At 45.3% G+C, this 13,337-nt stretch overlaps 1 protein-coding gene across 9 annotated transcripts in view; it reads left to right on the top strand.

The window, feature by feature from the left end:
- The window catches only part of LOC138580695 (uncharacterized), a 583,872-nt gene that overhangs the window by 281,462 nt on the left and 289,073 nt on the right, over positions 1 to 13,337 (top strand). For 8 of the 9 annotated variants that reach the window (XM_069651437.1, XM_069651436.1, XM_069651434.1 and 5 more), the window contains exons 23-25: positions 915 to 947; positions 3,423 to 3,455; positions 6,993 to 7,025. In XM_069651437.1, the coding sequence (XP_069507538.1) occupies positions 915 to 947; positions 3,423 to 3,455; positions 6,993 to 7,025 (99 nt within the window). The remainder of the gene's footprint in view (positions 1 to 914; positions 948 to 3,422; positions 3,456 to 6,992; positions 7,026 to 13,337) is intronic. The other variant, XM_069651438.1, reaches the window with a different exon arrangement.

Here is a 13,337-nt window from a genome sequence, read left to right as displayed (position 1 = left end):
CAGCCCAATCCCCACTCTCTACTTTTAACATGGGTCAATCTTTTTATATGCGACCCAGATACATGACTTTGAAACCCGTTGGCAGCACTTAATCTTCATCTAGCCACAACTGACAGACTGTTCTTTGTTGGGCCACAACCTGCTGATATGGAACATCACAGTCTTTCAAGACAGGCCTCTGCCTTGCACCTCTGCCATTTGGTATGTGAACCTATGCAATCCATCCTGTTCATTGCACACCCTCAGGCTGTAACAGGAGGTACAGGCCCTGTTCACTGTTGGCTGAAGTTAAACATTTAACTCGGTCACAGAACTCATATCCCCTGGTACTGTCCGTGAGTTCAATTCATAAAAATCGTGTTTGTTCTTGGGTCAAGCTTCTGTCAGCAACACCCGGTTTGCCACAGGAAATGAACACCCAACAACAGGTCTTTCACTCACAAAGGTAGAGAAGAAAAGAAAAATTACAAGAGTGGCACAGAGAGAGAAACAGAGAAACAACATGAGCACATAGAGAAAGAGAGAGTGAGAGTGAGAGAGAGACATAGAGCCTTGTTACATGTTTGTCAGTGCGGTAACAAAGTGATGGTAATTAATTACTGCCACTTTTTTAGCTGTGACAAAATTACTGCTGCTTTTATCACACCACCTAACTACTACTTCATCTAACGAGCCTCAGATAGTATTGTATTTATAAACATGAATGAAAAGAAACATATGCAGGGTTTTAAAAGAAAAGAACAAGACGCATGTAGGTCATATGGCTACATGCCAGTAGACGCATTAAAAAACTGAGGTGCGTTGTGTTGGGGGGACTACATTTCATTGTGACTATTATGCCTTTTTTTTTTAAATGTGAGCATTCTAAAAGAGTTTGCATCAAAATTGAAATACTTGCTTATTGTCTCCCATAGGGCATTGGTGGCGCAGCTGGAGGTGGCCATATGGTAAACGTCACATATATTGTTGCTATATTTCAAGAGGTTTCATCCTCTGGGAGTATTGACTTCTAATCAAATAATGACTACTTCCTTTGAGGAATCATCTGGTTGAATGTCACCACAATACATTTCACAGTATTCCCTCTGTAACTTCCATTTCCACATATAGATTGTCTGTCAGGTCTTAGATGTGTTGGAAGAATTATGGGAGTCATCACAGTACAATTTTTAATGCTGAAGGAAGAGTTGTGGAATACAACACTGTACAAGGTATTGAGGTCCACAGTTAACCTTGATCACCTTCTTGTAATTGAAGAGGAATGAACAAATGGGGGATCCATTATTTAAAAATATTTAAACGTTGATGTAAATAAAACAAATCCATGATATCAATTGTTGCAAACGCTCCTACATATCTTTGTTGGGCAACAACCTGCTGATATGGCAGAGTACAATGTTTCAAGAAAGCCCTCTCATTTGCATCTGGCCATTTGCTTTGTGCACTTAGGCAACTGAGGCTGGTCTGTGCAAACAACCAAGAACCTTTTCCTTTTAAAAAAAAAAGAAATGAAACATCACAATGTAATTGATGTATCAACCACGCCCTGAGGCTGTAGCAGTAGAAACGGCCCAGTTACCGTGTTGGCTGAACTCAGACATTTTTCTTGATCTCAGAACCCATCATTTCTGGTGCCGTCCTTCATAATAATAGTATTTGTTTTTTGGTCAAGCTGCTTTCAGCAATACCTGGGTTTGCACCTGGAATTGAGTACCTAAAGTGTCTTTCACTCACAAAGGTAGAGAGGGACAGAGACATTGGGAGAGATAGAGAGTGGCACAGAGAGAGAATCAGAGCACAGAGAGAGAGGGAGAGAGAGAGCGAGAGAGAGAGAGAGAGAGAGAGAGAGAGAGAGAGAGAGAGAGAGAGAGAGACATCATTACCAGTTTGGTGATGCAGAAAAAAAAGTGGTGGTAATTCGTTACTGACATTGTTTTGGCAGTAATGGAATTACTGCTGCTTGTTCTGCACCACCAAACTTATACTTTGTCAAACAGGCCCTACATTCGACTTTTTTAAATATAAACATACATTGTAAAAGAAACATATACAAGGTTTTAAAACAAAGGAATAACAAGCCCACGGATCATATGGCCAAATGCCAGGGGAAGTATTACGATAATGTTCTCACTGACTACACCAATGCTCCTCATTTTAGGTGTTGTTTTAGTACATTGACATTTGTGAATCTCATTTTGCTAATCAGCCTGTCAGCCTTTTCACAGCACAGCTTTGCTGGCGTACATGTGTCTACTTCAAAACACTGTGACAAGTTACACACAGCTTCACTCATATAGAAATCATGAAGTGGACATGGCGACTCAAAACGGAGATGTGTTGATCTAGCTAGCAAGTGTGACCAGGCGACCAGGCCGACCGATACACCTTTCAAGCAGTCCCCGAAGTCAGGGAAGGAGCTTGTCAAAGCACAGATATAATCAGAAAAGCTAAAATACAAGAACATATTTTTATCAATAAAACAAAGAAGAAGGAAGCCCACAGTCTGCGCAGAAGCGGCTACTTACATATACATTCCTGGGTCAGGCATAGCAGCAATTCCATTGAAGCAATCATGCTTTATATTATCATGTGAACATTTAACTGCCATGCTGACACATTTTGAAGTGTCAATTAAAGTTTACCTTGAAGGGGCAAGGTCCCGTTGCAAATGGACACGGAGCATGCAGAATCTCTAATTGCTGTCTCATGTGCAAGATGGAAGATTTAGCCCATCACAATCCAAAGAAGCACTTAGACACATGTAGACACAAACAGACCCGCAAATCCCCCACAGCCCCTGCCACACACTGACCTCCCCACCCACACCACATACACACACACACACACACACACACACTGACACCCAGGCACATCCCACACATGCAGACCCAAACAGACTCCCCACTATCCCCCACACACACATACACACTGTGCTTGATAGTCCTAATGCATAATTTGTTCATAAACTCCTGGTCATGGGAAATCAGTGTCGATCACCTGAATGGAACACAGCAATGAAAATAAGGAATCCCTTAACAAGAAACTTCCTTAGTGTAGCAGTGGGTGCACATTTTATTTCAGAGGAGAATCGTATGGCCTCTTCTTTAATACCAAGGGACACTAATTGAAGCACAAATACCACAATCAGTTGTTCATGCAGGAAGGGGTTCTTTAGAAAATGAATCCCTGATACGTAGATTTCATGTATGCATTTAGTTGATGAAATGAAAGGATATTCATCAGCATATTCTAATGCAAAGTAACATGAAGCAAATAGAATTCCTGCCAGTGAAAATCTGTGTATATTCATATGATTGAGGCATAGCTGTGTTTCATTGTAACAATCATACATTTATTTACTATGTCAATATATTAATTCACTTTACCTCACTAATGAAATATGTGTTTTGTTTTTCCCATAGGGCAAAAAAGGTGGAGTTGGTGGTAGCCATGTGGTAAATATTACATTATTGTTGCATCAATCCAAGATGGTGCTATTGGCTGGGTAGCAATGTCCTCTAATGCTATAATGACTATGTCCCAAGAGATTCCACCTGACATTTCACAGTAACTCATCTCATAATATCACTGATGTACCCTTATTTCATAGCCTATTAGATTGTCATATACCAGATAATTAGAGGGCAGCAAAATCATATGTCTGAAGTGGGAAGATTGTGGATTGCAATGAAGCAATGCACATTATTCTTAATGACAATATTAAGTATAGCATCAAAGATCACCTTGCACTAATGTAAATATTCCTACATTTCAAGAATAATTCTAAGAAACATACTATTTACTTTGCCTATAAGGAGAGTCCCCCGTTATCAGCACAACTCATAAATAACCCATGTCATGGTTTATATATTGTTCAAATGTATATGCAAATTCTGTTTCATTAAATCACAAATTGCAGTGGGTTAGTACCTTACCGACTACATTCCTGACATGTTGGTTTAGTGTGTCACCCTGCATTTGCACATACCATTGAAAAATATATAAACTCCATGATGTGGATTGTTTATGAGTTGCGCTGATAACCGGGGTATATTCTTACAAACTCTTTACTATTAGGGCTAGGTTGTTAGCCTTCCCCAGTGATAAGAAGCACTCAATACCGTTCAGTATTGATGCAGACAAATTATAGATATGGGGAGACGCTGGCAAGTACAGTCGAACAACCACGAATCTCACTATTTATTTGCCTATGACAAGTGAATGCTAATACTTTCCTGGAAACTCCTTAACCCATCATACCCATTTCAGGTATCCTTTACAGAGTGGTACACTGGATAATGAGTCACCATTATAAGTGCCATTGGCAACCCACATTACATGTGTTGGAAATATTAGAGGAGCTGAATCATGTTCAAACACACCAGAAAAGACTTCCCTCATTTTTCCAGAAATGTAAACTCTTTCAGATAGATGCTTCACACAGACTACACCAAAGCTCGTCATCCATGTATGACATTTCCCTGATTATCATTTTTGAGTGCCACATTCTATTTTAGCTTATCAGTTTGTTTCTTGTCAGATTTGTTCCTTTTCCTGAATCTGCCCCAGCGCATTAGAAGCTGTAATACACATTATCTTCTATATCAACCATATTCAGTGGAGATATTTATCTATCACAAAATTAATCATAATAAACACAATGGGCCTCGTTACGACCCTGGCACTCCAATAATGAAGCGGGCTTGTACAGGACCAGCCCCCTTCATTACGGGAGCGCCAATTAGGAGTTTCCCTTTGCGGGACCCGGATCAGATGTCTGGTAAAACCAGATGTCTTTTTCGGGTCCCGCGAGGGGAAGAGGGAGATAACAACGGGACACTTGTAATGTGCATGTTGTTACCTCCCTCCCCATTCCCATTGAGCACTATGGGGGCCCAAATGGGAATGGGGAATGGTTCCTGCAAGGAGGAATTACCGGGTCCTCCTATGTCGGAATGACCCGGTAAGTCCCCATTGCAGGAACCCGGTAAAGGAGCCCGGATTGGAGGCACCCATGGAGCTAATAGCTCCATGGCTACCTCCAAACTCGTAATGAGGCCCAATGTATTGAGATGTCCCAAACCAGAGATTGTCACTTAAAATTGCTTACAAGATATATATACATATATCAACATACACTGTTTTTAAAAACAAGATATATATTTGTATTGACATCTATTAAAGGCATCATGGATGATTCATACACAAGTTAAACTGTTTTACATCTATGGTGTATTCTATAGCACTAACAGAATACGGTTCGAGTAAATGAGCTTCCAATATCTGGATACATCACTTCCTGTCTTGTGCCTAATAATGCACACTGAAACTGTGCCAGGCAATGCCTGGGGTTATTTGCTGCATAATCATAGAGCAATGGTGCAACCCAATTAGACACACATCAGTCATGATTTGAAAGCAACACGACTGTGCCAGACAGAAGTTCTGACATTTGCAATCATGATAGCACGTTGCTGCCTCACTCACAGACTTACTTAGATCCCTTAGAGTGGTCGTTTGAGGCCATGACGTTGGCGCAATTCTACGGTGCTTTGACTACTACAATTTAACTCCCTCACCATTATGGGGTGCAGAGATCATAGGACTCTCATATGCCCACTGAAAGGAGCATCCTGTGAATGTGCTAACTGTGTCTGTGTTTGATATATTCTTGCTTACAAACAGATCTGGCCCCTGATTTTTCATTGCATGATTTTTTCAAAACAAACCAGGAATCAGTGTTCCACATGTACATGGTATACACCCCATGCACATTACGGGGACACCCTTCGCTGAAGACGTGCCTAGAAAGCCAATGTGCATGTATTTCAAATTACATATTATGTCCTGGGATAGTGAATTCCATTTCCCCATTGGTCAACATTTTGTCTATTCGAAACAGTAGAGATTTAAAAGCTCATATAGACCAGATCTGGCACCTAAAATTCCTAGCCCACTCCCCACTACTTACTTTATACATTGGTCGCTCCTTTCACACGCAACTCTGGTACATGAATTTGGCCCCCATTGTTCCACTGATTCTTCATCTAGCCGGATCTTGCAGACTGGGTCTTTGTTGGCCAACAGCCTGCTGATATGGGACAGCGCAATGTTTCAGGACAGGCCTAGCATTTGCATCTTTCCCTTTGCTATGGGCACCTAGGCAACTGAAGCTGGTCTGTGCAAGTACCCACGAAGATTTCCCTTTTTTTTTTTAAGAACTCAAATATCACAACATAATAGATTTATCGACCACGCGCTGAGGCTGTAGCAGGAGACACGGGCCCAGTTACACTGTTGGCTGAATTCAGACATTTATCTTGGTCTCAGAACACATAATTTCTGGTGCTGTCCTTCATAATAATAGTATTTGTTTTTGGGTCAAGCTGCTTTCAGCAATACCAGGGTTTGTACCGGAAAATGAGTACCTAAAGTGCTTTTCACTCACAAAAGGTAGAGAGAGACAGAGACATTGCGAGAGTGAGAGAGTGGAGCAGCGAGAGAAACATAGCACAGAGAGAGAGAGAGAGAGAGAGAGAGAGAGAGAGAGAGAGACAGAGAGACAGAGACAGAGAGACAGAGAGACAGAGGGACAGAGAGAGAGAGATATAGAGAGAGAGATAAATAGGCATCATTACCTGTTTGGTGGTTTAGTAAAACAGTGGTGGTAATTTGTTTCTGCCACTGTTTTGTTAGTAATAAAATTACTGCTGCTTTTACCACAAGACAAAACTTCTACTTCATCAAACGGGACCTACATTTTGTTTCTTATATATAAACACAAATTGTAAAAGAAACATGTGCAAGGTTTTAAAATAAAGCAATGATAATCTCACAGGTCATATGGCCACATGCCAGGAGAAGCATTACGGAACTTTGGTGCGTTGGGGGGACTCGATTTCATTGTGACTTGTATGCCTTTTTTTTTTAAATGTCATCAATTAAGTTGACTTTTCCTCACAATTGAGATACATGCTTATTGTATCCTTTAGGTCCTTGGTGGCGGAGTTGGAGGTGGCCAAATGGTAAATATATTAGTGTAATAATTCATGATGTTTTCATGCTCTAGAAGTATTGCCTCCTAATCATATAATGACTACATCTGTGGAGGTACCATCTGGCCGAATAATGCTGTAATTCATTTCACAGTATTCCTTGTGTAACTCCAATTTCCACGTTATGATTGTCAGGTCCAATATGTCTTGGAAGGATTATGGAGGCATATCAGTACCATTTCCAATGCTGATGGTATAGTTTATGAATAAAGCACTGCAGAAGGTGTTGAGGTGCACAGTTATGCTTGATTACATTCTTTTAATTGAAGAGGAATGATGCAAATGTTGGAAACACTATCTTAAAATATTTAAAAGTTCAGCTAGTTGAAAGAAATTCATCATTACAACTGTTGCGTTACACCGACTTATTTTACTTAACCTGGGGTGTATTTAGTGACATGGAAGAGCCATGATTCTACTTAAGACTTCTCGGAATAAACTTAGGGAGTTGCTCTACGGGTACTAAGTAATCAATGTTTGTACACATGGAGACCAACGTTAGGTACGCTTTGAAGACATGAGGCTATTTCACAAACCTGAAAAATGATCTTTTTTGAACCTCAAGCAAACAAACCTGCTATTATTCCTATGACAACGGAAGGTCTTTGAGCTTTTGCATTGGTGGAGTGCAAGGTTAGTGCTGTCTCGCTGGTCCATACTAATCGAGCGAGATTCAACTGTGGAACAAAAATTCATCAATTCCATTGGATTAGCACTTGGAGTCCTACCTCCGGACCTGTACATTGAATAAATTAAATGGCAGCACGCATTGGGGAAAGCGCATTTGTGAAGTACAGAGTGAGTGCTGTCTCACTGTCCTGCAGCCTTCATACGTGGAGGTGCAAACACAAAAAGTGAGTGCTTGATAATTACAAGTACTCTTTTATCCACAAAACGATGATTTGGACATTAATGTTGCATTGTGTCCGTTAGAGAATTCAAAGGACCCATTGGTGGAGGGTTAAACTATGAGTGACTATAATGGTTAAGGGGAAATCTAATGTTACCAGATATAACCTCTTGAAAGGGAAGATGCCCCAGACAGAATTAAACATGCAGCTTGTAACAGCAACATCCCATGTGGAAAGCACTTCTAACATACAGACGCCTGAGGTTAGTGACAAATGTAAGTGTGAAATCACATCTTTTTTTCAAGCAGAACCTTTAAAACCTACCGCAGGAGAGAGTCAGACTGAAGAAACTGCTATTGTTATCACTAACAAAATGCCACCAAGAAGCCGTGAACATGCTAATGAGAAGAGTTGAAACATTGATAACTCTTCCTTTCCGAGCTTGTGCTACTAGTTGCTGCGAAGCATTACAGTGGCAAAGAACAAGTCTGCTACGTATACAGGAGACTCAAATGAACCATCGCTAAAATGACAGATTTGGGGGGCGTGGCAAGTGAGCGCGCAATGAAGAAGACGTGAATCTTCGGCGCTCCAGTGGCCGCCTGAAACATCCTGCAAAATCCTGCCATATGGATCATGTAAAAGCAAAATAAAGATAATTCCGGGCGGCTGCACCTCGGAGCAATACCTGGCAGAGAACAGAGCTAACTTCACAATGGGAAACACGAAATATCGGCGTTGGAAGTTTCGCCCGGGAACTACCCGAGCCCGAACAAGATGGACGCCTCGAAGACCCGCTGAAGCATGATGGGGATTAGCGAATGCAGACCAGGAGCCCCGACTGCTGAATGCAGCAGCCGCGTCAGCATCCCCGGGGCAATCCGAGGGTGCGCCGCCACCGAATCCTGTCATCTGTCCCCGGTACGGCCAGGGCGGGGAAGACCAGAGTGGGCGAGCCCCCGGCCTGCAACATCAGCTGGAAGAGCTGCCGGAGCCATGTGGTGCTGCCAGGGGATGGGGTGCGGACGACTCAGCCCACCCCCGGAGACGGAGAGCGGATCCCACCAGAGGGGGATCCCAACACAGGCGGTGACAGCTCGGAATCCACCCCTCCGCCCCCTGGATCCCAGAACTAAAGTAAACGGCCACGGGTAAGCCGCCACGTGGGACCTGCAAACCCGAATTCAATGTGCACATAGGGAGTCCCCCTGGGGGAAACTGCAACTTACGCTCGTACGCGCAATAAGGGCAGGAGCATACCGACACTTCCAATGCGCAAAAGAAGCCAATCCTGATGAACGGGGCCTCCTCCACTGGCACTGACAGATAAACGTGGCCCTACACAAAGCAACACCATGGGCAAAGAAAAAAGCAGAAAGACCGTGACACAAAGTACCATGGACCAATACGCCACAAGCACATCCACCGTACAGGGCACTGAGGACCATGTAGTGACCCCTCCTCCGTCAGACGAGACCCTCTCGCTCAAGGATCTGATGGCCGCCATCGCCAGCTCGCGTTCCTCGGTGGAGCAAAAAATGGACGCCATCTCTACCGAGGTCTCATTCCTCTGCCATGGCCTCCAAAAACTGTCATCCTGAACTGGGGAGGCGGAACAACGTATCTCCAGTGTGGAGGATGGCCTCAGTGGGGTCCACCAACAATTGGTGCAAGCACTAACCAGATTGAAAACCCTGGAGGCCGGAGTGGATGAGGGAGAAGGCAGGTCCCGCCGCAACAATATTTGCATCCTGGGACTGCCGGAACGCGAAGAGGGACCCAGCATGGAGCTTTTTCTGGAGGAATGGTTGGCAGACCTGTATGCGCCAAAGACTCTCTCGAACTTTTTGTCGGTGGAACGTGCACACCGTATACCCGCAGGCCGCCCGACCCCGGGTGCACCCCCAAGGACAATCATTGCAAGGCTCCTCAATATCGAGACTGGGACGCCATCTTACAAATGGCCCGAACCAAAGGGACAATGATATATAACGGAGCCAGAATTGCATTCTATCCAGACTATACCCGCGAGGTCCAGAAGGCCAGACAATCCTTCAAGCACCTAAAAAGGAAGCTCCACTGTATGAACGTGAGATAAGGGCTGCTGTTCGCGGCCCAGTTAAAAATCCAGCATGAAGGTAAAACCGTCCACTTCACTGATCCTCAAGAAGCCTGGAAATGGGCCGAGACCCATATCGTAGGGGACTGGACTGCACCCGTTCAAAACCGCAGAGGTAGACCAAGACCCCGACCATGGCGAGAGGGACCCACCCAGCGTCCCATACCGGAAATCCCAGCGGACCCGGACAAAGACCGCGATCCCTGATAAGGTTCCTGGAACAGTCATGTTGGCTAGAGAGGGGAACTCACGGTAACATCAGTACCCTCAACGATCAATCCTTTTCTTGGCAACCATTTGCAATGCAACGCTCCTCCCAGGACGACACCAGTGATGGAATGCCGTCGCTTCCACACAATTGATCAGAGAGTCACGCGCTGCCATCGCTAACACACCATGCCATTGGCGGACACCACGCCCCTGACCCGAGTCACCAGACCCGCAAGCAAGTAGTAAGTTGGTGGGAAGGTGACCACAGTTCACATTAAGTTAATCTGGTGACACAGTTTTGAGTGCCAGTAGAGTTTGGCCGACAGATACTTCATGTTGGGGAGGAGTATGGGGAGAGGGGAATGGACACAGTTCTATGTTAGTTACTTTCTGGGAAATCACACTATATCCACATTAATCAAGATGCCACGAACACACCTTGTCCAATGCCAACCCCTCCACCTCACACATACGCCACATCTCCATGGCCAAACGCACCATGCACCCACCTGGCACAACCTCCCAGATCTCTAGACAGCAATGATCACACAGCACCAAGATGCCCCCATTTATGGAAACACACTAGCCACAATAACACCTAACAAACGCCACAGGTCACTCAAAATCATTACTTGGAACGTAAATGGCATGGGCTCAAATATGAAATGACGATTAGTCATGCAATTCCTTAACAGAAGCTCTCCTGACATAGCCCTCCAAACCGAGACCCACTTAGCGGGTTCAACCTGCCAGTTCTTTCGCAGAACTAATTACTGACTAGCATACCATGCAGGGTACACGATCGGCTCCTGGGGCACCCTGATCCTTTTGCATAAGTGACTCCCATTTGATCTATCTGCTGTGGTACAGGACCCCTCGGGCTGTTTTGTGATGATCCGGGGCATGCTGAGGGGAGAGACAGTGGCCATTCTAGCGATATATTCCCCGCCGGGGTTGGGGGAGGGTCTCCTGAGGGAGGTGACGGCCCTGATGGCACAACAGCAAACAGAGGTGTGGATCGTGGGGGGGATTTTAACGATGTTATGTGCAACACACTTGACCAGACCCACATCTGCAGCCGGAACCCAGAATGTCCCACGCGGCTGGCGACCTTCAGAGAACTCCACCCTACAGACCAAGGATTTTCCTTCCACTCAGGGGTCCATGCATCCTTATCGAGGTTGGATTACCTCTTCCTCCCGTCCCCAGAAGCATATAGGGTTATATCGGCAGATTTCCTTCCCCGGGGCATATCAGACCACTCTCCCCTGGAGGTGACGCTCCATACGGATCATCCCCTGCCACCCAAAACATGGCGGCTAAATGGCTACTACCTGGGCCTCCCCGAGTTCGTGGAGCACATCACGGACACATCCAATTAATTCTTTGAGATCAATATGGGCTCAGCAGAGGACCCTGTGAAATTATGGGAAGCACATAAGACAGTGCTTAGGGGGGAAATGACAGCCTGGATTTGTAACCAAAAGAGAGAACATCACAGGAAGGTGATGGAGGCAGAGGAGGAAGTAAAGAAATGGGAAACCAGATATATATCTAATGCTTCCCCAGAAATACACCACTCCCTCCTGAAGGCTAGAGCATCACTCCATAACACGGCGCTTGATAACGCACTGCAGGCGCATTGGGAATCAAAGACCAGAATTCATGAGCAAAGGGACAAAGCCAGCAAATTATTGGCATGTCTGGAAAGACGGGAGGAGGGGCACAGGCATGTCAGACAGATCACCGGCAGCCCGAACGGGCCAGCCCGAACAGACCCAGAGATGGCGGAGGCCTTTGCCAAATTCTATACTACGCTTTACGCCGCCCCAACAGTCCCCACAGACGCTTCCCTCCTGGATGAGATTGTGCTTCCGCAGTTATCGGAATTGCAGAGGATTCACTTAGACAGGGGATTAGACGAAACCGAAATAACGGAAGCCATGACCCATCTACAATATGGTAAGACACCTGGCCCGAATGGCTTCCTGACCGAGACCTGGAAGAAATTGGGCAGCAAAAAGATGGCTGCCTCCCTCCGGGACTTATTCCTCGCCGCCAAAAAACAGGGCACCCTCCCACCGGATCTATGAACGGCCAACATAGTATTCATTCCCAAAAAAGGCAAATGCCCTGATCAGTGCACATCGTATAGACCGATATCGCTTCTCAATAGTGAAAATAAAATCCTGGCCAAATTACTGGCCAACAGGCTCCAAGGGGTAATATCCTCACTGGTCCATCAAGATCAATGCGGCTTCATGCCGCAAAGATCGACCAGAATGAACCTACGCCGATTACATCTGCTATCGGAAGAGGCCCCAACCCTTAACACTCCACTCGCACTCCTCGCAATTGATTTCAAGAAAGCTTTTGATTCGGTGGTGTGGGCTAGCCTCTGGACAACAAGAGGCGCATGGGCATCAGCAAAACTTTCCTTAGCTGGATTCAACTCCTATACGAAACCCCACTAGCTACAGTTAGGGTGAACGGCTGGACCTCCAGTACCTTCCCGCTGGGCAGAGGCACCAGGCAGGGCTGTCCTCTATCTCCCCTCGTCTTCGCCCTAGCAATCAAGCCACTGGCCCAATGGCTCCGACAGGTCGCCACTTGGTCCGGATTCCGTTGTCCAAACGGACGGGAGGACAAGCTTTCCATTTATGCGGACAACCTATTACTCTACGTGAGTAATCCAGACCAAGCATGCCCAATCATAACCCAAATGTTAAAGACCTATGTAGACTTCAGTGGCCTTAGAGTAAACTGGGGGAAATCAGTTCTCTTCCCAGTAAAAGGGGATGATCTGGCAATCCGCCGGGACTCCCCATACCAAATAGAAAGAGAAGGCTTCCGCTATCTGGGCATATGGGTTTCCGGGGTTCTCTCAGACTATGTGCATCACAACCTGAAACAACTAACGGCCCGCTTCACGGGGGATGTACGACATTGGATGCACCTCGCCCTCACACTCATGGGAAGAGCAGTCCTCTTCAAAATGATGGAATTTCCACTGTTTCTCTATCTACTGCAGAACGCCCCACTGGCCATACCAAACTCGGAATTTGTCCGGGTGGAACGCCTCGTCAGGGAATTGATATGGAA

The sequence above is a fragment of the Ambystoma mexicanum genome, chromosome 3p, assembly GCF_040938575.1.
Source record: "Ambystoma mexicanum isolate Mex_15411 chromosome 3p, UKY_AmexF1_1, whole genome shotgun sequence".
NCBI lineage: Eukaryota > Metazoa > Chordata > Amphibia > Caudata > Ambystomatidae > Ambystoma > Ambystoma mexicanum.
Note: the sequence above shows the minus strand (reverse complement) of the source record. Positions and strands in the feature narration are given on the sequence as shown.